Here is a 27925-nt window from a genome sequence, read left to right as displayed (position 1 = left end):
TGCAAATCAAGTCAGCGAAACACAAAGGTTCCCCCTTGTTCCTTGGTTGAGAACAGCTCTGGGTGAAATGGGAGGTGACTGTTGCGCTGGACAGTGTGCTGCCGACCTGAGCCAGCAGGCCCTTCGCATTATTCTTAGTGAAACTGGAGAGAGAACATAACAATGCCAGCTTGTTTTCATTTCAGAAGACCTTGGAGCAGCAAATGAATAATATATTGGAGGCAACTCGAGGGTAAATGAATAAATATGCAGTTGGTGGGGATTTGGAGAGGTATTTGGAAATGTCATGGAGCTTCAGCACCTCTTTGTGGGAGAGTGAGAGATTGCACATGAAGATGCTGGGGAGGGCAGTTTTTCTTATTCACCCAGTTTAATAAATGAATGAATGTATAATTTCCACTTTATTTTAGGCTGCAAATATTAGTCGTTTTTAAGCACCTTTAGAGGTCAGCACCCTCTCTATTAATCAGTAAATGTCCTCATTTATGTTAAGATGAGAAAGCATGCTTAATGGCTCTATGCATGCTGGAGATAATTAATATCAATGACTCTGCAGACGTTTTAAATGGATCTTGTTCGGTTTAATGGTGATATTTCATAAGCAGCCAGAGGTGAAAGAACCTGGCTCTCTGTATGCTGGCAGAGCCAATGGCAGGGGGGGTCTCCAGTGCTGACAGGCGAGACCAGGTGAATAATTGTCTAGGCATCTTATTATATTGCTGGCATGATCTGATTTACTCCAGCGGCAAATGGTGGGAAGAGACCCCGGTGTCGTGGAGGGGACTGAATTAACGAGGTTTACGCACAAATGAACCCCGTACTGACGGCAGATACATCATGCAAGATGAAGGAGAATTTCCATGAGGCTGTAATGACTTCTCTTACTTCATTTCAAAATCAATCCACCAGTGTATAGGCAAAATTATGAAAATACAGTGTTTCTCATCTTATTTTACATTATAAACCTCATTTGGGAGATTTTGTTCACCCAGTCCAGGATCAAAATTGAATCTGATCCTGAACTGTTTCTTTAACAGTAAATGTTGGATTGTACATTTGGGTTAGATTTTAACCCAGTGGTAAGACTCCCAAAGAATGTGTTGAAAAAATGAATAGCCTGGACAGCTTAACAGTTAATATTTGGGTTGAAAATAATGAGTGGTGGTTAAATTCTGCAGAAGGTAGAGTCCAATAAAAGATGAAGTCAATAACCTTATAATGCCTAGAAAAAATTTTGAGCTGAAAATGGATATTGAGAATTATAAACAATATGTGAAGGTTGAAAGTAAGTTGCATTTGTTTATGATAGCTATTTAGCAGGTGAATTGCTAATGGTCAAAGTTGCTCTCTGCTGTGAAATTAAGGTGTTAACAAAACCCACTAACATTAGCATGATTGCACAGCATTACTTTAGGAATAGCTATTACAATTTCTTATTTCATCCAGGTTGAAGCTCAAAATGGCGGTTTGGGATGAGGCTCCTTAATCTGGTGTTAAGATAAACAATCTGGGTTTTAGTTTCAACTTAATATTTGGTTAAAATTATCCAACTTCATCTCTAACAACATCAACACAACATTTTGGTGAATTAAATAACCCAGCAGCTGCTGTGCCCTGAATGAGGACCTTTTTGTGAGGCTCATTAACATCTTCTCCAACAACAGCCATCAGCATCAGCTCTTCCAAGAGTCTGTTCTCTTTGAATACAAGTGATTGGAGAAATTTGTGAAACCTCTAAAGTTTGCAGATGAAACTATAACAATGGTCTGTTCCAGTACAGTGTTGAGTCTGGATTCAGACAGGAGGTGGATTGGTTGACCCACTGGTGCAGTCAGAGAACCACGTGGAACTTAACCTGCACAAGACTGTGGAGATGACCATTCACTTTACCATCCCCCTCATCATCCTCAGCAGCACAGTCTCTACTGTGTATCATTTCTGGTTCTAAGGAACCACCCTTCTCTGGACACAAGATGGTCCTCACATATAGACATTGTTCATAAAAAGACCCAACAAAGACTGGAATTCATGTGGCAACTCAAGAAGTTCAACTTACTTGGTCATTTTCTACACTGCTGTATTTCAGTCTGTCCTGTGTATGTCCATCCACAAAACAAAACAGGGCTAGACTGCAATGAGCAGTTAGATCTGGAGAGAAGATCATCAGAGCTGGCCTGCCCTCCAACCATGACTAGTACAGGTCTAGTCATGCTTGGTTCAAATCAATTTGAACCAAGGATGATTTAGAAAAGTAAACCGGGGTAAATGGTTTTCAACTTATCACCTTAACATTCATGTTAATAACTATTGTAATTGTAATGTTTTTTGTTTTCTTTTGCATTTTTTCAGTCATATTGCGAGATATTATTCAAAAAAGAAGTAGAACTTTCTCTTTGATCATGTGATGTATTGTCCAAAAAAAAGCAATACATTTTAATGGTATTATTCAGTATGAACAATTTGTTCTTAGCCTTTTTTTTTGGCATCAACTATCAATTCATAATTATATACCAAAACGTCAGGATATAATACTATATAAATAACTAGAAATATTTAAATAATTAATTATTATAATTAAAACAAGGGATGATTAGAAAACTACAACTCCCTACAAAATTTACAGTGTAGCGAAATTTGATTGGTCTAGTGCCACTCACGTGACGCAGGCAGACGTATTGCGACAGACGTAAACAGGAAGTACTGCACACTGCTGTGGCAGCGTGAGAGCTGAAAGTCAACCTAAGGAAAGATATTAACACGAATTATGTTGCCTTCTCTTTGCTCCTATTCTCGTGAGACGTTTGGGTTATAGGGCTTCTTTTGTTTGGGAAAGTGCGGGTCTTGCAGTGATGTTTCAGACTGCAGCTAAGACTTTCTCCGTGTCAGCAGCCACCGCATCAGCTTACCGAAGGGTCTTCTTAGTGGGTCTTCGACGTTACTGTAAGAAGACCTCGACAAAACTCCGAGTATCCGAAGCACTTACTGGAGCTCAGCTGGGAGCAGATGTGAAAGTCCAGGTAGGTAGCGGTCTCAGGTCTATAATCTTTGGCTTGTAATAGAAGCTTTTTATGTCTTTAATTTTTGGGATAAAAGTATGTCTTTTCTAAGCATAGACTACCATACTCTTTGTTCAAAGCCGGAATTATTTGGGTTATTTGATTGAAATATGTTTGTGTTGTTAAATTATAATTGAGGGGACAAAATTTGATTACATTTGTGTGGATTTAAACTGAACTCTCTTGTAATGTCCCCTAACATTACTTTCCTTGTAAACGGACTTGATACACAGAGAATAAGAATCCCAATTTTTTTTTATAGGCTTGTAATTTAAATGTAGATTATATTCAAAAACAGGAGTTTTGTTACTAATTTTACTTAAAAATTTATATTTTTTGTTTTTAAAGGACGCCTCATAAATAGATTGAATTGTCTTTGTTGCAGGGGTGGGTAAGGTCTGTCAGACCTCAGAAGAACAACATATTTCTTCATGTCAATGATGGAAGCTCCTTGCAATCTCTGCAAATTGTTGCTGATTCAAAACTGAATGATCCGTAAGCAGTAATCCCAGTATTTACCTCACAGTTCAACCTGTTTTAAATGCTTATGCCAACTAGCAATCCTTTGTAAATTAGACTTTACATCCAGTTAGGAAATTACAGGTTAAATAAAGCATGAATAGATGGTATTTTACCATATTCCTGTTTTCCCTTCTCTAATATGTCATTTTTCCTGAAATGACAGGTTGCTTACATTCGGTAGTGCCGTAGAAGTCACTGGTATTCTTAAGAAAAGTCTTCATCAGAAGCAGCCAGTTGAACTGGAGGCAGAACGAATCCGTGTAGTCGGAGAATGCAACCCTGTCGTAAGAACCAACACACCACCGTGTCAAAATATGCTTTACATTCTGAGCAACCTTATATTTTATCTGTGTGATTTTTTTTCTCTCAACAGAATTTTCCATTTAAAATCAAGGAGAGACACAGCCTTGAATACATCCGGCAACTTCCTCATCTCAGGTGTCGAACGAACGCCTTCAGTTCCCTGCTGAGGATACGAAGTGAGGCCACTGCAGCAATTCATTCATACTTTAAAGTAAGAGCCTGGTGCTGGAGCTGTTATTAACTTATTTCAAATCATGTCAATATGTTGTTTTTCTTTTTGTTTGGTATCAGAATAATGGATTTGTACAGATTCACACTCCTACTATCACCTCAAATGATTGTGAAGGAGCAGGAGAGCTTTTTCAAGTAGAGGTGAGTCTCTGATACAATGGTTTGTTTAATATCTAAAGCTCAGCTCCAATATGAAGCAAATGGTTTAAATAATAAACAATCTGCTTTTACCGCAGCCATCAGGTCCGGCCTTTGTGGATGATAACTTTTTCTCTGTACCTGCATTTCTGACTGTATCAGGACAGCTTCACTTGGAGGTGATGTCAGGGTGAGCAAAATTTAATGACATATATTGATATGTCACATACATTGGCATGCAAGCCAATGTATGTTAATGATTATGTGCTGTTGTTTCTATGACTGCAGGGCTTTTTCCAGAGTCTACACATTCGGGCCAACGTTTCGAGCAGAAAACTCCCAAAGCAGGCGCCACCTGGCCGAGTTTTTTATGGTTGAAGCAGAGATCTCCTTCACCGAGTCCTTAGAGGATCTCACCAAGGTATTTTGTTATTCTCATCAAAATCAATGGTTTATTTATCAAGTAGACTCATATGTTAAGAGTTTATTCTCCAGAATCTACTTTGGTGACCAACGTGTCAACAAAGCACCACAAAATATGCAGGAAAGCTGTGACCTAGAAATGTAGAAAAAACCTTTTGTAGGTAAAACAACCTTGTTTTTTTTTTTTAAGTAGATAATAATCAGTTTATGCCACTGTAAAACTTTTTGTTTGAAAGGTTCTGCTAAAGCAATTTAACATCACAGACAGGTTCAAACAGATCACACTGTGATAAAGATCTTATTGAGCCTGTGTGTGGAAAATGAAGCTGGAGACTGCAGAAAAAAAAAATCTGAAAACAGACGTGATTACAGATGTACTGGACCATGTAACGGTAGAAAATAATTCACTTAGTCCCTGCTGCAGCAGCCACAGAACATGACAGGGTCTGTGACTGGAAGCTGTACTTTAAGTGATAAAAACACCCACATTCTTATTTTTATGTAAGTCTTCACCAGAGAAATTGTAGCTATGAATATTTATGACAGAGGTGGGAACCAAAATGTTTTAGGTGTTTGCCTGGTTCAACATAAGTGAATCAAATGTCTGGATTAAATCATGAGAATGTCAGTCTGCTCATTGAGTTTAGATTTGTTATGGAAGGGATGCACCTAAAAACTGCTGTAGCTCAAAAGAACTGGACTAGCCTGCTTTACTTGTTTGAAAACTTTTTTTGTACGTCTTTTGATTTCCATAGATTTGACAGATTAGATGTCCTGTATGAACATTAAATTGTCTCCAAGTTTCTTTTTTGATACAGTGAAATAGTATGGATCATCAATCAATCCCACATAGATAACTTGACTAAACACAAATTGCACATTTTGAAAGATTAAATTTATTAGAGGATAAAAAGCTGTTTAAACAAAGCTGACCCGTTGTTAAATGACAAGTTAAATTTATTAATGTTTTGTTTTGGCTTCTGGGCAGTGACTCCCTTTTGAGGGAGTCACTGGGTCGCATTGGCTTCTGGGCAGTGACTCCCTTTGCAGGCAAACAAAAATAATGCTACAAAATATGTAAAGGAACATTAACTTTTATTCTTTTATTTAGCATAAATGCCTCTCATACCTTCTGATTTTAGTTCGTCAGGAACTTGTCCATTTTGCGCTTTGTAAGCTAGTTTGATGAGCAAAGCAGCTTGATACAAGTGACTGACAATCAGAAAGATACACATGGCAACTAACATTTCAATAAGTTACTTTAATTTATATTTCATAATAGTAGCGCAAAATTATGTTTTATAATTAAGAAATTATTGTTAAAACTTTTGGAGGCATCCACATCGCCCCCTGATGGCTTCTTATGGGACCGCGGCCCCCACTTTGAAAAACACTGGGCTTAAAAAATAATGCATCGTCCCCCCCGATCTTCAGAAATTCAAATGACAAACAGTGTTGTTAACATTTATCAGTTTTATTAATTATAGCTTTAGCTTCCTCTTAAGAGAAAGTAAATTGCTTACTCTAGCAAAGTGAACAATTTACTTTGTTTACTTGAAAGAATTTCTTCAGAAATTCTTCAGAATTCTTTCAATTCTTTTTTTTTTTTAAAGGTTTTATTGGCTCTAGTGGCCTTTATTTGACAGTTAATTGACAGGGAAGTGGGTAATGAGAGAAGGGGGAAGACATGCGGCAAAGGTCGCCAGGCCGGGAATCGAACCTGCGACGGCCACGTCGAGGACTAAGGCCTCCTTATGTGGGTCGTGCTTAACCCCTGCGCCACCACAGCTCATCCCAGAATTCTTTCAATTCTGAAGAATTTATCCAAATTTTTCAGAATTGAAATTGAAGCAGCTCAGTCTTTCTCTTGTGTGATAACTCCAATATTGAAGACATTTCCTCTGTGTTTCCTGTGTGGATGTTAAATATTCTTTTCATCTGACGAGGATAGATGATTGAAACAAGAAAATTATCTCAAAAAGACATTAAAACTACTTATGGAAGGCTTTCTGAAAGCTCAAAGCCCCGATTTCAGTTGGATGAAAAATCTATGAGTTATGCATAAAAGCCAGGTTCATGAAGACTACCAAAGTGATCAAATAGCCAGCTCTGAATTTTCTGAAAGTTGTTTAATTAATCAAATGTAGGTGAATATGTATGTCTATATTTGGGATTTTATGTATTATGTTGATGCAGTTTAAATTAAAGGTGCATTATCATTTAAATTGCATGTTTCATCAACCAAGCATTTGGTTTCTGTGTTCAAAACTGACAGCCACTGCCTCCTAAGACAAATTGAAAAAAAAAAAATTCCCAGCGTGACTTCCAAAGTTATCATTGTTGGCAGCTGCACATGAAAACTTTAATTATTAAACTCGTCCTGCTGTGTAGGTCATGGAGGACGTGTTCAGGTCTGCCACCGAGTGCGTGTTGGCTCGCTGTGCGGAGGACGTGGATTTGTTTCACCGCCATGTGACTCCTGGACACAGGGTGAGTCCTGAAGGACGCTCACAACCTGGATCTTCGCTCCAAACTGTTTGGGCTTTCATTATAGCTTCTGACAACATTCTGTTTCTGCTGCATTCATGTAACCCAAGGACACAGTAGAGGCCATGCTGAACAAGAGCTTCCCTGTGTGAGTGTTTTTTTTGTTGTTGTTTTTGTTAAAGCTGAATCACAGGAAAAAAAATAATGTCAAATCTTCAAGGTTGACTGTGTGATGTTATCTTCTTAAAGGATTAGTTATACCGAGGCAATAGATATCCTACACAGCAGCTCTGAGAAATTTACCTTCCCCACAGATGTAAGTGGAGTCATTTATTGTTTTTCTGCATTTACACGATGTTTGCTGTTTAAGTCACAGATGTCCTCTCTGAACTTTGCTGTTTTTTCTGCAGTGGGGCTGTGACCTTATGACAGAACATGAGAAGTATCTGGTGAAACATTGCGGAAATGTTCCGGTCTTCATCACCGATTATCCATACGACCTGAAGCCGTTTTATGCAAGAGACAATCAGGACCATCCCAAGCACACAGTAAGAACTGGTTGTATTGTATAGGAATGCAGAGACTTGTCACAGTTTCACTGCTCATTTTCTCTCCTTCTTATCCCAGTTGGGTCGTAGCAGTGATTTGCATATCTTAGCTGATTTTTTGCCGTTTTGGACGCAGGCAGCTGCAGTGGACCTCCTTGTGCCAGGAGTTGGAGAGCTCTGCGGGGGCTCGCTGAGAGAGGAGAGGCTGAATCTGCTGATGGCTCGGCTGAAACGGTGAGAGTGCACATAGAAGGGAAGGTAGTGATACGGTGAATGTTTGGTTTGCATCAATCTACAAAACATTTCATGGTTGATTAGGATAACAGATGGCTTAAAGGAAGAAATGCTCTGAATTTTGTGCTGTTTGTTGATTGAAAGTTCTTGAAAATATTTAAAGCTGCAGTAGGTAACTTGGATAAACAACATGTTTTTTTTACATTTGTTAAAAGTCAGTATGTTCTGACAGTTTAACATGAGATAAATAATCAGTGAAAAATATTTAGCTTTTCTGCCTCCTCCCTGTGGTGCTACTGCCATCTGCAGAAATCCACTACTGCCAAGTAGAAACACCCAATCAACGCCAGGGTGAGGGTCTTAGCGCTGTCAGTCATGCTCATGTACACAATGCGGCTGTGCCAACAGCGGAGAAACAACTTACTGTCTACCGCTGTCATTGGTGGCTATGCTAACTAGCCTGTGCATTCTCTGCAGTCTCCGCTTCAAACAATCTCCAAAGCGCACTTTGGACACCTCTGATTTAAGAAACACTGCAACTACATAGGAATGCATAGTGAATAGACTGTTTATTACAAAATGAAGAAAAATATTAGCGTCTGACTGTTTTATGTAGCTGTGATTATATAGCTCTATATGCATGTATAAATACATATTTTAGTGCTGATGTTGATTCCTTTGAACTGTTTATTTATTTAATCTCTTTCTCTTTTCCAGGGTTGGACTAGAGGATACATACAAGTGGTAAAATTAATAAAATAACCAACACATTTGCATGACCATTATTTTTGTTTAAAAAAGGCAGGCGTTATTATGTGTTTTTTAGTATTTGTTTTTATTTTGTTGTAGGTATCTGGACTTAAGGCGTTTTGGCTCCGTCCCCCACGGTGGCTTTGGGCTGGGATTTGAACGCTACTTGCAGTGCGTTCTTGGAGTTGACAACATTAAAGATGTGATTCCTTTCCCAAGATTTTCACATTCTTGCCTCCTATAAAAACGCATCTTTTTTTGTCCAATCTGTTGTATTGTTGTAAATGTTTCTGCCATTAATAAATTTAACTATATCAAAGGCACGTGTGTTCATTACTGTTTTGTATATACGTATATTTAGATGTTCAAGGCTCCCACACTAGTTTTGTCATTTACACTCAGCATCTATTTATGAAACATTTTTGGGGTGCTTGGTTGCTCACTAGATACTAATCTTGTTTTTTTTTCTTTCAACATTGGACAGTGTCTTTAAAAAATATATATGTATGCAACACCTCTACATTTTGTCATATTCTAATAATTTTCTTCAATCACCTTTCACTCTTGCGATATGGTTTGGATGTGTCAATGTGTTTTATTAAACTTTTCTAACTGTAATAAAGTAGAGCGTAGCTGTGAAGTGGAAGGGAAGTAATAAATTGTTTTCTAAATATTTGACATTTTTAATTGTTTTAAAACAAAACCATCTTTTAAATGTTTGCACGACCTTGACTCTTGCAATGCTGTTTGTCCACTAAAGCCTTTTATTTAAATCTTTCACAGAACGTCTCCATTCATAATGAGATTGAAAGACTTCTTAAATTCGGATGCATTGAAGTTTATTTCATGGTATCAGAATGAAGGGGACTGAATAAATTCTCTATTTTCCCAACGTTTTATCCATCAGGGTTTTTGTTGGGATGTAATGAAATGAAAAAGTTGAAAGGGTAACTCTGAGGGGGATTGGTGAGGGTTGTATTTACAAGCTGCTGACAACTTTCCACCAGGGGGTGCTTTATCATATTTCTTCCAATGACAGGATGCGACATTGTATTCAGTAGGGAGGCTACTGAAAAAAATTATTCGTTTTTTTCTTTATTATTATTATTGTTATATTAAGAAAATATTGTTGTGGAAAGTATTAAGCAACCTTTTAAAAGTAGATTGTTTTTCCCACAAAAAGCTTAAAACACTTGGCTTCTTTTTATGTAAAAGTTTTTGAAAATGTTATGTTTTATTTTTTATGGGGACTGGCTTAATAATTACTTTTTTTCTCCCCCACCATTTAATGTTTTTCTTTTTTCTTTTTTTTTCTTTTCTTTTTTTTTTATCAAGCAAGCTGTTCCTCCATCCTGTTCATCCCAGCGGCCCATCCCTCTCTCTGCGCGGTGGGCGTGGTATGAGTCGGGAAAACAATCTGCAGACGCACACAGATACTTCCTCTCCCCGTAGGAGTTGACTAGTTTTCCCCCCGCGCGTCTCACCGTCACCCGGCCGTGCCTACTTTCAGACACCGCTTGGCAGTGGGTTCGAGCGCCTGGGCAGATATTTGCGCTGCTCTCCATCTCCTACTTTGTTCCTTGCTCTGATTTCAAATGGGGGGAGCGGACTGCAGCACAGAGAGCCGAGAACCGACAGCAGCGCTTTGAACAGGCGAATCCTCATGCATTAGTGGCAGACTGCACTTTGAAAGCAAAAAGAAGAAGAAGAAGCAGCAGCAGCAGCCGCAACGTACTTTGGGCAAACATGAGCGGAGGAGAAATCATCTTTCAGGGCTGGCTGAGGAAATCACCCCCGGAGAAAAAGCTGAGGAGATATGTGAGTGAAGCACGCTTCCGCTGTAGTTTCTGTGTTTAGAAGTTTGGCACAGAGGTAACCCAGTTTTTTTTTTGTCTTGGTTTGTTCCCTCTTTGTCAAATTGCGTTTGTTGTTCATCTGCATCTCAGATAAGTGGTGTCACACTGGAGCAGGTGCACCTCACTATGTCTCCTGCTGCACAAAACATCTGTTTATCTTTAAATTACTCTATAAACTAGAACTGAAGCGATTAATCGTAGTGGATCAATTGACTATTGAAATAATCCAGCTAATTTAGTAAAATTGATCGTTAACTGGAGCATACAGATTCAAATAAAAAGAGTAACATAGTAAGTCAAAACTACAAAGAATTACTTTTTACATTTTAAATAAAAAACAAACAAAAAACTATTTTGTAGTGGCTAAGTTTTGGCATCACCTGGTTCAAATTGTGCTTAAAAAATCTATTAAGCACCTTTTGCTAATCAGTTAATCAAGCAGAAAAGCCAGACCTTTTTACATATTGATATTAGAAAAAAATGTTAGTTTTAGATGCATCCTTTGCTACAAACAATTATTTGTAGCAAATGATTAAGTTCACAGCATTCAGTAACATGCTGTATTACTGAATTTAAGGCAATGTCATGTGTATTATCATATATAATTAATTGTATTTTTTATGTAATATTGTACATAATGGCTGAAGTAGTTAAATGAAAAGTCTACTGAATATACACATTTGGGATAAAATGATAGTCACAGCACGACTTATGTGTTTACAAAGTGGTGGTCCTATCATAATTTGGGGGTTGGGCCTGAATAAAACCAGACAGCTGTTTGTGATTTGGATGAAAGAGCTTTCGGATATGATTTTGCATTATCTGGCTGTGATGAGGTAACGTCTAATCGAGCAGAGATGTGACCGGTTTCCTTCACGGCAACGGTGAAAATTGCACGCGGTTTAATTGTTTTGGGAAGACAAAGCTGCGCCTCCTGTTGGGTGCTGGGCAGGAGAATGGCTCCAAATCAGATAATAGGATTTATGGAGGCAGATAGAACCATGAGACAATCTCCTATAAATACAGCTGTCTACTGTTTATGTATGGTGTTGCATTACTGCTCCCCCTCTACTCCCCACCCACCTCCTCCATATTCCCTGCTAGCTGACTTTACCATGATGTCATTTCGATGTGTTTCGTTTGGAAATCCATCCTTGAATGTCTTCAATGCAGCCCACTATCCTGTCATTTCCTCATTGTTTTCCACTTAGAGCTGGAACCATGTTTACACAGAGACCCATGTGGACGGTATGGATCGGCAGCTGCAATAGTAAGAGGAGGGGAAAAACCTGCTTGGTTACAGAACTTCATATAAACAACAAGAGGGAGGGAAATAGGCCTGTAGGCAAGAGAGCAGCACTCTGAGGCGTTCTCACCCTGCGTCTCACCCTTGTGAACCAACCTAAAAAAACAAGCACACAAACACTGCTTCAGCCAGAAAACAGAGTCATGAGATGGTGTCCAGAGCAGGCAGACTTGTAAATGTGATAATCTGTCTGAAATTCCTTCCACTTAAAGCCATACTATGGACAATCAGGGCTATTTACTCACCAGTATTGCTCTCATCTGACGTAGTTAGGTTAATGCTTGGGATATTTTCGGATGTCTCAAACATTCCAGCCTGGAGGTGTGTTGGGTAGTAAGCTTGATTGGGTTATTACATCGCCAGGAGGAAATGTCAGGAATGTGTTTTTTTTCCCCCTCTACAAAGCTGCTCCAGTTTGGAGATTATTTGCTACAGTGGCAATGATTTTTGATCCATAACAACACCTTCCTTGTCGATATGCAACTCCTTCCTCCTGAGCAAGACTGGACCAGTGTTTGGTAATAACTGTTTAAAGAAATACTTGGTTATTGCATTAAGAACAAGTTCTGTGTGACCTCCGATGATCAAAACATGCAAGTTCAGAGCTGCTGATAGTTTAAAAACCCCCCCCAAAAAACAAAAAAACTGGTTATCACTGCTGGAGGTTGGGTATGCAAATTGCATGCAAAGCAACAACCCCGCTGGTTGCTTCTGGAGAAGATAGGCCACAATGTTTCCACACACTCGCACGCTTGCCCTGTTCTTGTTAAATGCTGTCTAATTGTTTACAAACGCGATTAGGTCCCCGCAGTGACTCACGACTCTCCAGCATCCCACATGATTGGTATAAACTTGCTGTGTCCCCCCTCAAGCATGTGACAGCAGCACAGGGGACATGTGTAGTCATTTTCTACACACGCCACATTTCCACGATGCAAGACGAAGAAGAAGAAGAAAAAAAGGAAAACGGTTGTGGTTCAAATGAATCACTTGGTTGAGGTTTATCTCTTTCGATTAATGTTCCAGGGGTGGGTATTTGTAGTGCTCAGTGGGAGTGGCCTACTTACTTTAAAAAAAAAAAATATATTATTTCTGAACAATGGCCAGAAAAAACATAAGGAACATGAAAACAACTGAGGGATTGAGGACTTCTAGTCAGGATCTCATGCATAGTTCATGTGAGGTCATTTTGCTCCTCCATCAGTTATTAGACACTAATGCTTCATCATTGTGGCTTCATTAAAACCCTAATAAATTAGATTTTTGTAGCTCTGCATAATAGACAACAACAACAACAGGAGGTTGAATATGAATGCTCTACACACGTTTTACATTTTACAGCTTAGTGTTGTGAAACATGACAAAATTTGTAGGAGTTTAAGAAATATGCATACTTTCACAAGGCCCTGTAAGTCGTCTGAATGAATTTTGCAAGCTGAGGTTGTATAGGAATCATGTGCTTTGTGTAATTCTGAAAACAGCTCATGTACTCAGGTCAATACTGCACTGCTTTGCTTAACTCGCCTGTTGTTGTGTGTGACATTAGAAGCATGTCTGTTCAAATTCACTGAGGCACTGCCACATTCCAGACAGATCATATCGGCAAGGTAATATCTGCTTCTTAGTCTTCATTCTCACCGCTCGTGGTTTCACACGGTTTCAATTTCTTGCCTTGGTTGATGGTGCTCAGGAGAAAGATGAAATGATTGGCAAGGGGGAGATTGTGACTTTTGAAGGCAGGCAGTGGAGAGCGGCAACAGTGGTCTGTGTCCCTCTGTCAGCTGCCGGGTCGACAGTTGTTTTGCAGAGGGGCTTTGGGAAGTCCTTGCCCTCAGAGGTCAGCCCTGAACGCCTCCCAGTTCCTGCTTTGACAGACAACCAGCGTTCACACAGGCATTTTCCTTGTTCCATTTCATCTGGAGGCCTTTTTCCCCATAAGCTGAAAAAAGGACTTGCTTGATGTGACAGCAGTGACTTGCAGCGCTGTTAAAAAGTATGGATCTCCCTACAGATTTATTCTGTCTTGCGTTTTGCAACCTCAAATGTTTCAGACAATGAAACGAATGTTAACATCAGACATAGATTACCAGATTAAATGTAGAAGCAGAAAATAACTCAAAAAGCACCTGTCTGACCACATGAAGTAGACAAATCTACTCCAACAAACCATAGCTAGGCAAATGAAGTGTTAAACCTCCCCAGGAGAGGCCAGGCTACAGCAATTATCCCTGGAGGGGTTCAATATCGCCTTCATATGGTAACAGCCTCTAAAGCCACACGCACCTCACTTTCCATGTTGAGGTCAGTTTTTATGATTCAACAATAAGGAAGTCAGTTGGAAAAATCCCAGGTCAAAACCACCGTTGACCAACAATATCACAAAGGCTTGTCTCATATATATGCTAAAAGAAATGTAGGTGACCCTTAAAACTTTTAAGGAGATATTTGGTTGACTAACAAATCAGAGCAATCCAACATGGTGGTGTGATGGTCTTCAGGGCACGGACAACTTGGTGTAATTTGTGGATCTGAATTCTGCTCTACCAGAAAGTCCTGAAGGACATTGTCCATCCATCAGTTTGTAACCTTAAGCTCTAGGACATTTGGGTTTTGTGACATGGTTTGTAAGAACAAACGGTCATACACCTCTTAATGGTTGCCATGGATGAGTCAAATCAAGCCTTGAATTCAAATCAAAGCAACAATCCAGGTATGTTTCTGATGAGGGTAAAATATAACATGACATGAAGCTCAAAAAAGTTGACTTTACATTACAATCCATTTTAAAACCCAATTGAGATTCTGTATTGTCAGTTCTGAACACTGCCGAACCCGAAGTAATCATTTCAAAGTGACATTTTGTGATTAATCTGGCTATTTTTGTCCAGACGACTTTATAAACCTTTATCTTACTACATAGCAACGTGCATCTTTAGCTAGCATCTGCTTCACCAGCCTTGGTTACATATTTCTCTCACATTTGTTTCTCTTTACTAAAGCATCCGATGGTGGCCCTATTTCCACTTTGTCACAATATCCCGCCCTTTGCCATGAACTCTTTTGGTTCAAAATGTAATTATTTCACCAACAGCAGATGCCTGACTTCCTTTCAACGGTACCTTCAGGAAGTGTTTTGACAGAGGTCTCATGACAGGGAAAGAAATCAAATTGGCCTGCAAGTGTGTAAATGCACTTCTTTCCATCAAGACTTTATCAGTTGAGCCTAAAATAGAGCTGTTCTGAAGGAAATTAGGTCCCATTGATTTAAAATGTTCCCCTTGCTATCTCTCGTGATTTGGACCAGGAGTGAGAATGTTCTGCTTATGTGCCAAACTCTCCAAAAGTAAACTAACACCACGATAACAGCTTTGTACGATGAAGCTAATAATATAAATTAGCCACACAGAAACAACCTGTGATAAACTTTATTATACCAAACAGACCGTTCTTTGTATATCCAGCGGTGAATGAATAAACAGACACATACGGATCATGACATTCACAACTCGCATGCGCTATGTAAACAATATGCTGAGCAAACAAAGTAAACTGCCTCAGATGGTTCAGTTAAGGCTATGGAAGTTGGGAGAAACTTTTTTTTTTTTCTTTTTCAAACTTTTTGTTTGTCTTGCATCTTGGCAGAATATGTCTGTGACCAGCTGTAAGAAGTCAGCACTCAGTGAAGAGGCGTGTGTGGGTGTGACGTCCCAGGATCTGAACCCGCCTAACTGGCCTGGAAAAGTGCAAAACGTTTCTTTTAATTGATGGCTTCGACCTCACTAAACGCTTTTGACAACACCGCGGAGCCACCTGTTCACTTTTAATTTTCTTCCTCATACTTACACTGACTCCTAGCTTCATAGAAGACATGTAAAACGTGTCAGGAAATTAGCTGACTATAACTTTATCATTAACGTGCTTATTTGTTAGATGATTGGCTAAAAGATGTAGTGGAAAAACAGAGACATACTAATTCCCACAATAAAAATAACTGTGATAAAAATAACATACACTAAATTCAGTAGGAGTTTTAAAGTACTTGTCACACAAATCACTACCTTTATTGCTCTTTTCTTGTAGAGTAGCGCAACTCTAACTGACATTCTCTTGTAAATTAGATTGTGTTCACACAGCTGGTAAAGATGACCCAAATCTGACTTGTTCACTGTAGTCTCAATAGCCAAATCCCAATCTTTTCACCCACACAAACATCCGAATTGTCCCACTCCCATATGTAGTACTAAATTGGATTTATATCTGATAGTAGACAGTGGCATCCATTATTATTTCCTTCACTTTGAGGTCCTGAACAATTCACACAGAAGTCTGGTTGTTGTTGCATCATTCAGAAGTATGAAAGATCACACATATAAAAAAAAATAAAATTCCAGCAAAAAAACTGAATTCGACACAAAGACCTTCTTTTTGAATGTAGCTGTGCTATCTGCTCCGGTAGCCAGCCTGCAGGTAAAAGCTGGTGTTCATAGGATGCCGACTGTATTTTTATTTATATGGCAACAAAATAACAAGCTTGACTTTTAGGGCTCCTCTGGATTCCACATTAGTCTGTTTTGTTGCAAACAGACAAATTTGTTTTTCTTGTAAACAAGTAAAACAGGTAGCAGCCTTCTGGCAGCTTACTGGCTGTTTGCTGTGCCTACAGAAATCTCTGGTGGCTGCTGCACTTGGTTTGGCATTTCCTTTACCTCATAAATACCTTGGGAGCATTGTGACAGAAAGCTTCAGTGATTTTTTTTTTTTTTTTAGAACCTTGGTATACATTGATCATTGAGCTCAATGGAAAGTTCCTGGTTGACTTTAAAAAGCCTAGTTAGTTCTTCTCTTTGACTATGTTGGATTTCGGAACCGTAAAGCACATGTCGATGTTATCAAGCTGTAGAGGTTACTCCTCAATATACTGCAGTGACCTAACCCTCCATAAACTCTGTCAGCTAACACGATGTGAACAGGGAACCTGGGGAAGAGACAAAAAGGGAAGAAATACTGAATTATATAGAAACTTCCAAGAAAATGCATGTTTGTACTCAACTAAATAAGATCACTAACAAATTAGGTTTGAGTGGGGAATAATTTTTGTGGTCTAAGTGTGGAAAAAAAAAAGTTCCACCAAGTGGAACAGAGTTGTATTTCTTCTTACTGGCAACTTATTAATATTTGTTGGAGATGTTTTTGAGGTTTATCACATTTTCAAAAAGATTAGAACTTGTGGGAAGTCTGCAGAGCTAATAAGACTGTAGATGAATATACATATATGTAAGATGGATGTTGTTTTATTAGAGTAAAGGAGGATTTAGTAATTCATTGAAATATAGACTTAAATTTGTAAATAATAAAACAACATTTTGTTGAATTGTAACCAAAATCTCCTTGTAATGGTGAGTATAAATATATAGTATTTACGTTGTCAAAAAAGGGAGTTTGATTAGCAGCTATATCTATGTCAAATGCTGATATGAGTTTCTATTTCATGTCAAACCTTTATTTGTAGGAGTTGGAAATGTGTATGTAGAACCTTGTGGTTGTGGTTTCTCTAGTTAAAGTGAAAACAGCAAAAAAAGCAAGTGTTTTCCTGCATGATGGGGAAAAAAATGATTAATGCGGTGGAAAATGTTTTGTTTTACATGCCCTTTAATTAGCATGTAAAAACCAGAGTAATGAGTTAACTTTGCATGGCAAGGCTGAAACTAGAATTTGGGATTTTCCTTCTAGGTTTTTTTTGAAATTCTGTTTTCAAATGTTCTGCGGGGCTGAAGTTGTGCCTCTTTACTTTTAAAGAGACACACAGATTTATTATCTTGTGGCAATTAAATTTTCAGCACTTGTTAGATTTCTGCTATTCAGATTTGTGAAGTGTGGTCAGGTGCCAACATGTTCTTTGAATTGTAAGTGAAATATTTAACCATGTCTAATTTAGCTCTGCCTTGAGAAGAGGTTTAAATGACCAACAACAATCTAAAGTAGACTTTTTGACAACTGGAAATCTTGAGTAAATCTTCCCTGCAGACACTGATGAGTCATTGTGTTTCAGTAAAAAGGAACTAGAAAAGTGTAGTTAAAATAGGAATGGTTGTATTTGCAGTTTCCACATTTAGATTTCAAGTTAAATCTTAAGCATCAGACATATGACTTCATGAACTAAAACAAACTCATTGTCACATATCTCACCAACATATTTCTTTCTGTTGACATGCTTTAGGAATTTTGCAGGATGCCTTATTTCCCTTCTTTCTCTTAAATTATTTCAGTAAAATGAAAATTTAATGCCTTAATTCAATTAAAATTTTAAATTGAACACATTAGGTTCTCCCTGCCTGGTTTCATAAAATCCAAATATGTCTTCTAATCAGTTTCACCTTGAGAATTAGATGCAACGTCATTGTTGTTCTCTGTTGTTCATTATTCAGTACAGAGTTCAATGACAAAAACAAAACAAAAAAAACTAATCGGGAATAAAGTTTCTGAATGCAGCATTAACTGAAATCCTTTTATTAGCTAACTAAAAAGTCTGGCATAGTAACCATTTTAATGTTCATTTAAATTACTACTCCCAAACTACTCAGTACTGTTAAATTAAGTTCAATCTGTGGAAAAAAAATAGAAAAAAGAACAAATAAATTTTTTTGTCACAAGCATTATGCTTATGACAGTTCCAGTAATGACAGTATTGTTGCTATTTTGATTCTGATGCAAATATTCCAACAAAGATACAGGATTACCAATGTCCAAATAAAATGTTTTCAAGTGCTTAGTGGGCAGAACGTTCCAACTTTTTGCTACTTTACTCTTTATAGTGTAACAAACTGATAAGGTGATATTAGCTGGTAATATTAGATAGGCTATCTGATCTGGTAGCTAGCCTCCTACTTGACCAATCTAAACATGCTTTCCAGTATGATGGTCCATGTTTTCCACAACCTGAAAACTTTCCAAACTCCTTATATTGTTTCTGTTTTTGCACACTGGATACAATTCCAGTACCTGAACTGGTGCTGCACAGCATCAGGTAGGGGAGGGGCAGCACTGTTTTGCCCCATTCTCCCTACAGATCAAGAAAACATCTTATTAAATGGATGTTACCCCTAAAAAGTTAAATTATAGTGATTTTGAATTCATAACTCTTTGTTTAATGATGAGATACCTAATGGTTATCTAATTTGGACTGTTTGTGTCATTCGCTGGCGGTTGCTTTCCTTTATTTCCTATGTTATCGTTTCTCATTTATTTAGGGCTGCTCTAAAGGTTAGAATCCTCTGCTGACAATAACAACCACAGCTGGTCTCAGGCAACATGCAAAAATATAGTGTGTTTTTGAATTGGAGTGACAGTCCAACAGGTGCCAAGGTCAGGTGCTTGTGTGGAAATCCTTCAGCTGGATGAAACCTTGCTGTTTTAATTGAGTTTTACTCTGTTCTGTGTATCTGAAAGCATCCTGTACTTGTCGAGAATTACCAGGAGATGCACAAAGCACGACCTCCGCACTCAGGCGCCCAGAAGCTGATGCTGATGGCAGGGGGAAGCGGCACAAAGAGTTCTGATTGAAGATAATGCCTCCCGTTAGTTAAGCTGTCAGAGTGAGCTCATGCTAAATAAGCCCGGCCTTCTGCTGAAATGGAGACATGGCGAGAGATTGCTCATTTTTGTAATAATGGAAGCGTTCAGCTGCAAATTGAGGCTGATTGTATCTGCTGAGAGCTTTTTAGAGGTTGTTTTCATGTGATGTGCAGCAGGCTCTGACACCCCGCACCACCACCCGCCCTCTGCCCCAGTCAAGCTTGAACTGCAGGAGACCAGTAGCTGTCAAATGCAAGAAGCTTCTTAATCACCATCACACCTGTTGGCTTGAACTCTAGTCGGGATGACATGATGTGAATACCTGCCCTCATTTCCTAGAACCTGAGTAAAGGCCCTGCTTTCCAATAAATATGAACTTACAAATTATACAAATTGTCTGTTTGAAATTCATAGCTAACCCTTCACCATCTTAACGCCTGAAATCATGCACTTGTTTTGAGTTTCTTGTTGCATGATACATTTTGTATCGGTCAACATTGTTTTGAGTTGCAGTTGCCATCTGAGCTGTTTAGGGTATGAATCATCATTTTTTAAATGTTTCATTATAAACTGTGTTTGGGCTTGTAGCAAATATTAGTTATATTCATTCCAAGTCAGAAATAAAAAAGCATGATATTATAGGTCTCAAGACAAGGCAGCCAAAAACACAGTCCAAAGTTGACAGTGTGAGATTGTTCCATTTGCTACACCTAATAATTGCATCTGTGTGGCAAACCAAGACCAATCCCAGTCCTTGAAGTTGAATTTGTGTATAAGAATATTTATTTAGCTATTTATTCATTGAGGACGAAGTAGACAGGAACAGTAGTACGGGTTGGGAATTAAAAAGTGCTCATTGGTGAAGCCGTTCTGTTTCCACCAAAGTATAGAATGATTATAAAACCAAAAGAAGTTTGCTGTTTCTAACCAGCATCATTACTCTGATTTGTGTCATCACCTCCAGACATTTCTACTGTAAGTGAACCATTTAACCCCATATAATCAGTTTGTGTTTCACTCCAGAGGGTTTAACTGTACAACAATTATGAAGTTGTTTAAATGTTACTCCAAGAACACTATCAATCACATGCCACTCAAACTTAATCAGCTTGGTTACAGTTAGTTTTTATTTGGCCATTAAAAGTCCCATTAAGCTAGTGTTACAAATATAGCAGCTGGAATTCAAGTTACAATACTGCTATTAAATCAGATTGCGACTACAGTTAAACATCCTCCTTCATTTGGCTCAGTCACAGAAGAAGAAAATGAGAGCTGCAACTGTCTCTAATTGTGAAAATTTATGAGAAATGTTTGGCGATGGAGAGATTTAAAGCGTTCTATGGACATCAGTGTTTATACTGGTCCCATTGAGATGCAACATATCTTCACCCAAGGAGTTCAGATCAAGATAATCACAGTTTCTTCTAAAAGCATAGCCATAAAAGAGACGGGAAGTTGGGGAAACAGAAACAAGGCAATTCTGATCTTAGGATGATTTCAAAAGAAAGGTGAAATATTTCCATTATAACAACTAAAATCCAACACATTTCATCACCAATAACAGGCTCAAAAAAGTAAGTATACATTCACAGAGGACATTTTTTTTCAAGTAAAATACAATGTAAAATATAGTTTGATCTTGCGTAATAAAAGGTATTGTCATAAACAGTTTCAGTCACCTTAGTCTGTCATAGTTGTGAGTTCAACTTCGATGTGTCCTCCTCCCTGATGTTTGGGTTGATTCTTATCTTAAATTAAGGACTCTGTTTGTTTCCTACATCTTTTAAACCTCACACCCTAAAACTCTGTTTTACATCTTTTCATGTTTACTTTTCTGGGTACATGAATGGGACAAAGCATCCACCGACGGTGGAGCTTCTGGATCTCCTCAGCTGTCAGGACAAATAATAGGTTGGAGCTTTAGAAGATGCACACTGCTGGCACAATTGTGTTTGTGACTGTATTTTTTTTTAAGCCCCAGAAAAGGTTTATTATAAACTTTGAGTGGGACAGCTGTCTGGTTAGTGTCTCACACTGAGCAGAGATGTAAAACCTTGTGTGAACTATAGAACTTAGAAGGAAGCATTTGTGGTTTATTTAGGCTCATGTAAACTGTTGTCTGATGTCTATATACAGATATGTGACATCTGTAAAGCACATCAAAGAAAGCACTGCTGCTTTTTGTGGCTCATCCAGTTTTTCTGTGGCATCTTTTTTTTTTATTATTTTGAATGCATAATTGCTAATTTATGCCAAATAAGCTTGGAAAGCAATGTGATGCTGATTTCAAATGTGTATTTTCTGCTTTGTAAAATGCATCTGCATTGTTCTATTTTAATAGTTTTTTGTGTTCCTGAAACCCACATCTGTTGCTGGCATGTGGTGACCCGCCATTGATTAGGATAATCAAGCCTCTGTTGCTGTTGTCTGTCCAGCTTTGTCTCCTGTCGCCACATTAACCGGAATCACCATTGTTTAGGCATCCAGTCATTCTGTGGTGGCCATTTTAACAGTCCCAGGCTGTAATTAATGCATTGTAAAACTGTTGCTCTGTCATTGAAAGAAGAAGTCAACCCAAGTTGTTTATTGAAATTTTGCTAACTTTTTCAAAGTATCAAACAAATTTAAATATGGGATGCATAAAAAAAAGTATTTAATTTAATGTGGATGGACTGAATCTGCTGTGCCTAACATGAATTAATAACTAATTGAGACAAATAGAAGGGAAATTGTATAATTTAAAGTTTGACAAATATTGGAGTATTATAGATGGTTATAAGACAGTAAATGCTTGGCTAAAAAGTTGTGATAATTTGGTAATATTACAATACAACTACACAGTTACAGCTTCTGTAAAATAGTAGCAATTTCATATTTTTTGATAGATATAAAAAGTCCAAACAGTTTTTATTACAGTGTAATAAAGTAGAAGTGGCTCATGTTAAAGCCCTAGTTAATGGTTGTTATAAAGGAGCTTTAACAAATGTTTCCTCGTATGCTTATCTTAGTACTAGGTAAATGTGATATTACCATAAAATAAAACAACATTACTTTACTTTACAGCTCCTGGTTATCACTTGGAAACTACTACAGCTGTTTCTCAGTGGCTGTTGTGTGTCTTGAAGTTGGGTAAATTTACCATATAATCCAATAGCGACAGTTATTTCGTCACTTTATAGCCTGTTTTCATTGTTACACAGAAACAACCCCAAAGGTCTGCTGGTAACTCATTGCTTTGTTAAGCAGTTTAAAAAGTGTAAGCATAAGTGATGTATTACAGCAAAGTAATACAGTAACTATCACGTTTGGCTGCTCTGATGCTGTTTTCAGTGTAGGCTGATAATTCAAATATTAAGGTAACAAGGTATAGTTAAAGAGCTGCCCTACCCTTCCATGTAGCTGTGCACTGCAAGTCAGCTTTCTGAAAGATCCCCGTTTCATTTTCCCTATACTTACAAGATAGACAAATAAAAAAGGGGATACAGTTTGGTTTGGAAACAAAATAAATATCACCCATCGCTATTTTAAACACAGTTCTGTTAAAAATCTTATTATATTTAACCACAATAGTTAATATGTATAATTTTATTTTAAGTTTACATTTACATTTAATCTCCCAATGCTTGGAGAACACAATTTTAAGATAAATATGGTCTATATCTTGCCAATCAATAATATTAAAATATAACTTTAACAAGAGTGATGGATCACTCTCCTTTAGTTTCCACACCATGACTGTGGGCTTCAGTCTTCAAAGGACCCGTCCTTCCCAGTCAACATAGGCTGGGTCCTTCAAAGTCTGGGAAGACCCGAGGTGGGCGACTGTGCAACTGGACGGCTTAACCTTCAGATTTATTCTCACCCTTACTTCAGTGAAGCCCATAAATTTGTACACACCCGCAGTTTCATGATTGAAAAAAATTCCAAATAACTAAGTTCATATTTCTTGAGTGTAAACAAAAATTATAGTTGCCTTCAACCAGCTGATCATCTGTGGACAGCAACAGGTGGTGTGGAGGTTTATGGCACCTTAATGAAAGGATTTTAAACTGACTGCCATTTCTTGCGGTTTGAATGTGTAACTTTCCAAAAAATTTTATATCCCTTGCCCAGGGTTAGATCAATAAACAGTTAAAAGCAGCAGAAGTGATGTCATCGCCAAGGATGAAGCAGGTGTCAGGTTCAAAAGATGTCCGTCAGTCAGCGCTAAAGTGCCTGAAATAAAAGATGGCCTCTTAGGGAAGCAGATGTCTACAGGTGAGGTGGTTGCACGGCTATGGCACAGATCTACAGTGCCAGTGTTTGTGCAGCTGTGTAGTTCGCGTGTGTGGGTGTGTGTGTGTGTGTGCTGCAGCGACAGGTATGATCTATGGGACGCAGAGTCAAAGACAACAACCTGTTGACTCCTCCCCCTGCTGCTTTAATAGGACAAGAGGTAAACAAGACCGTTCTACTCTGTAGCTTGAATAACACTCTTGTTTAACTTGGATGTTTGCTCATAGACATTTAAAAAATATGTCGGCTGATTCCCATCATCCCGCCTGTTGACACAGCCCACTATCAAACACAGACATTTTTCCATTCTAGTAAAAGGGCACATCTTGGTTAATTGTTTAACTGTTCGGTGGAAGAGTGATAAACTTGATGCAAATAAACATGACTCTTTGACTCTCCCTGTGGTGGGATGGGTTCAATGTATTGTTAGAATACTTAAGAAAAACTGTCACTTTTCTGAATTGTTGACTTTTCTCCTACAGATTTGTTGTTTTTCCTTCTCCCAAAAATAGAAAAACGATCAACATTCGAAGAAACAAAAGAAACTGGCCAGATGAACCAGTTTTGATCTTATTTTTAGTAAGCAGCCCGCTCAGAGGAATGTTTTCTATGGCTTTGTTATTAAATGCTTTCCTTCCCAGGCATCTAAAATAGATGCAGATATGTTATCCTTTGTGCTGTGCTGCAGTCTCTGTGTATCTGGCTCGTCTCTGTACGGGACAAGTGGGTTGGAAAAAGGTGAGATCAAGCCTTCATGGAATGATTGAATAAGACTGAGGGAACTAAATGCTCCTTGCCCATAGATGCGGATGGCTGCTCTTCTCTCACTGTCGACAGGCAATCTTTTCTTTTTTTTCTGTCTTAAGTTAAGACCCGTTATAACCTACATAGCATTTGATTCTTCACTTAAACTTTATCTAGTACTTTCAAAGATTTTCTCTGACTCACATTCATAGAAACAGAGGTTTGCGTTGAGCAGAGTGTTGTCTTTAGTTTGTGATTAGCCTTTTTATTTGACTTTATCACCTCTGTGGAGAGAAAATGGGGTAATATGATGAGCAAACACCGGTATATGAGAGTTACAACACGTCCTTTGTGGTTTGCAATGTGTTGCTCTTACAATATTGCAGTGACTACTTAGATTTCTGCCTAGTTTTTGTTGTAATCTGTGGCTCAGTTCAACCCTCGTTTGTGTTCCTGAGGACTGTCCAGTCCAGTTGTTATCAAGGGCAGAGTTCTAGCCACCCCCCTAATTTTTTTTTTTTTTTTTCTGAACAGAGCTGTAGCTTACACCAAAGCCATGGCAGGGGGAGGGGAGAGCGTGGAGAGTTCAGCCTATAGTTTTACAGCTTCAGCTCTTACTTCCCAGTGCTTAGACAGTGATCGATAGGCTCAGACATGCTCTGTAGGACAGGCTGTGGGTGGGTTCACTCATTTTCTTGTGTCCTCCTCCCTCATGATCCATTTTACCAGGGAAGCTCTCTCAAATTTAAGATACACATAAAGGCAGATTTTGCAACTGATTTCTGGAATAAGTTCACTAGAAACAGTGACTAATTTAGTCATATTTCATAATTTGCTAAGAAAATTATGAAATAATACCCTGGCCATAGCTGATGAATGCCAGGAATAACCCAGCCGGGTTGAGGCGACCTCTTTAAACTGGGCATCGCTCCAGCTTTCAATTAAGTGAAGCACTCCTTTTTTCCAGAAAAGGCAAAACATCTACATGACTCTTACATTTCTCTCAATGTTGAATTACAAAATCCTTAAGACCAGAACCATATTATTAAAGACTGTGTTTGGTCTTGTGTGTTGCCATGTTTGTGTTTTGTGTTTTTGATGGAAACTCAATGAGTGTTATGACTTCTTTGGAATGAGTTGTACTACATCCTACACCAATATAATTTACCCCAGTGGATTTCCTTAATACCCTCCCACACTTATTCACAATGCATTCATTTATTCACAATTCATCAGATCTTGTTAAACATATCTTTCTTATGTTGTTCCTTTGTGATGCAGAAGGAAGTAACAGTAGCTGTTATCATTGAATCACTTTGACTGAAATAAAACAAGAAGTGGCGTACCCCAACACCTCGGGTCGCATCAGCTACACACTGCAGATAAGAGCATGACCTGCACTTCCTGGAAACAATGAAGATGTAAACAGGTACAACATTACTGTCGCTGAGTTAAACACCAGTGGAAAAATAGAATTAGAGTGGGGTTTATGTCAAGACTTGAACAAGGAAACATTTATTTGTGAAGGAGGTAATGTATTCCAAAAAATTATTTGTAAAATATTTTTAGGTTGCATTTAATTAGGCAGCAAAAGTTTTTTTTTTATTTTTTTTTTTTATAATTGATGGTAGCTATGGTTGTCCTGAATGAGGTTCTTTCTTTCATGAAAGAATGAAAGAATAAACTTTGCCCTCACCGTATAAGTTCTGTAACAGTTTAAGTTCTGTAATGGTGAGGGCATTGTGGAAGATCATCTCTTTTAAACTTTATATTGTGTTATAATACTATTTCCTAATCAAAAACATAGCAGGCAGCAGCAGCAATTAGCAAACACTTGGTGGAACTGCAAGTCTGCAAAGCTTACCATGCAAACTACTTCTCACTGCAACGCCCCTAGAAACAGTTGAAAATGGCAAAATGGAGGAGCATTGTTGTCATAACGAGCTGAAAAAGTGCATTCATTTTTATGTACACATCGTTTTAACAACTGATGGTGACATAGTTACTCGATACACACAGCCTCAGTCACTGTCTCACCTCTGCTGTGTGTGCCTGTGATTACTGTCTTTTGGTTAAATTTGAGATTATACAAAACTGATTCATGTAGTGTAGCTTCAGGCTAGCTATTTATGTTATTGAATTATTTTATGTAGTTCATTTGTAGTTCTAAACGTATTTGGAACCCTTATTTCTGTCTTGGCTGTGTTGATATTCCTTCCTACTACTGCCTGGATCACACATAACCAAATATGCAAATTAGGTGATGATGTCATCTACTTTTAAGAGAGCCAATAGCTGCTATTCTTGCTGACTAGGCAACAGTGTTCATGATCTATGTCAGTATAAAAGGTAAAATACCCAGCAATGTCAGTCAAGTTATTGCAGAAGATATGGAGGTTGGAGTACTACTTCAAGCTTCCTGCTCTGGCTTTATTTTGTTTTGTGTTGGCAACAAATTTATTTTTAATCCATTTTCATTTTAATGAGTTTGCTCTCCTTTTTGCCTAGAACCAGACAGAAGGGTTCTAGGAAACCCTTCTTTGGTTGTGAGCGTTACTTCACTACATGCAGTCTTTTTATCTGGAGCAGTCATTGTAAATGGTACATACATGGATATGCCAGAAATATTTGTGGGCACAAAAGTTGGAATTTTAGTTTAATATATAGTTAAATGTTATGTGTTATGTGTTGAATGAGCGTAACAGATGAATGTTTGTTAATGTTTTGCCTGTGGGAGGAGTCTCCAGTATAAAGGCTGGAGAGGAAGTTCCTATTTGGAAGATTTAGGCCTTAAGATGCAGACAGAGCTTAATAGACAGGGGGACAATAGTAAACTTTTTTTTTAAAAATGTGCTGATTTAATTTGAAGAATTTGGGGATTTTTGCCTGGACAAACAATGGAAAAAAAAAAAAATCAAGCCTCTTATTTTTCTTGGCTGTACATAAAGTTCTCCCAATGATGAGCTGGTATAGTTCAAATATTTTGGGATATTTCCCTAAGAACTTTTTAAAGAAAGATTATAGTTTTAATGTTTGTCATACATGTCTATATAGACTTGGTGTATCACTATTTGTTTACCTGAGTGGAGGTAAAATATCGCAAAGTGAAGATAGAATATGAAATATGAATCCACTAAATCAGACTTTCCTGTCTGACACTCTGGTGTTTCTCACTAGTCTTTGGTATTCTAGATACATGTTTTGTTTTAGTATCTGGATAAAAGTTCCTTGATGGCAGCTACTTTCATCCCATTTCTGTTAAAGCCAGGTGGAAGTAAATCCACATATCAGAGAAAGAATCCATGGAGACATCCAGACTCCTTTTGCTTCGCTCTGTAAGTCAATCCTTAGTATCGAACAAACATCTTCTGTTTCCTTCATTTTTTTCTTCTCTCATGCATTTTCAGACTGGCCAATACACCCTACTAGCTTAGTCTCCTGTAGCTTTTAAATGTTTTCTATCAGAACATAGATAGGAAA

At 38.1% G+C, this 27925-nt stretch overlaps 2 protein-coding genes across 3 annotated transcripts in view; both read left to right on the top strand.

The window, feature by feature from the left end:
* The first annotated feature begins 2664 nt into the window (after positions 1 to 2664).
* nars2 (asparaginyl-tRNA synthetase 2, mitochondrial) lies at positions 2665 to 9162 on the top strand. Its single transcript, XM_044120450.1, has 14 exons — positions 2665 to 3017; positions 3442 to 3551; positions 3742 to 3862; positions 3952 to 4092; positions 4173 to 4253; positions 4349 to 4440; positions 4539 to 4671; positions 7065 to 7163; positions 7271 to 7308; positions 7410 to 7476; positions 7571 to 7708; positions 7845 to 7942; positions 8660 to 8686; positions 8792 to 9162. The coding sequence occupies exons 1-14, from the start codon at positions 2850 to 2852 to the stop codon at positions 8934 to 8936; spliced, it is 1458 nt and encodes a 485-aa protein (XP_043976385.1). The 5' UTR covers positions 2665 to 2849; the 3' UTR covers positions 8937 to 9162.
* Positions 9163 to 10067: 905 nt separating this feature from the next.
* Positions 10068 to 27925, top strand: part of gab2 (GRB2-associated binding protein 2) — a 45368-nt gene continuing 27510 nt past the window's right edge. For both annotated transcript variants that reach the window (XM_044120449.1, XM_044120448.1), the window contains exon 1: positions 10068 to 10510. In XM_044120449.1, coding sequence (XP_043976384.1) covers positions 10439 to 10510 — 72 coding nt within the window. In that variant the 5' untranslated portion in view covers positions 10068 to 10438. The remainder of the gene's footprint in view (positions 10511 to 27925) is intronic.

Source organism: Gambusia affinis, linkage group LG06, assembly GCF_019740435.1.
Source record: "Gambusia affinis linkage group LG06, SWU_Gaff_1.0, whole genome shotgun sequence".
Classification (NCBI taxonomy): Eukaryota; Metazoa; Chordata; class Actinopteri; order Cyprinodontiformes; family Poeciliidae; genus Gambusia; species Gambusia affinis.
Note: the sequence above shows the minus strand (reverse complement) of the source record. Positions and strands in the feature narration are given on the sequence as shown.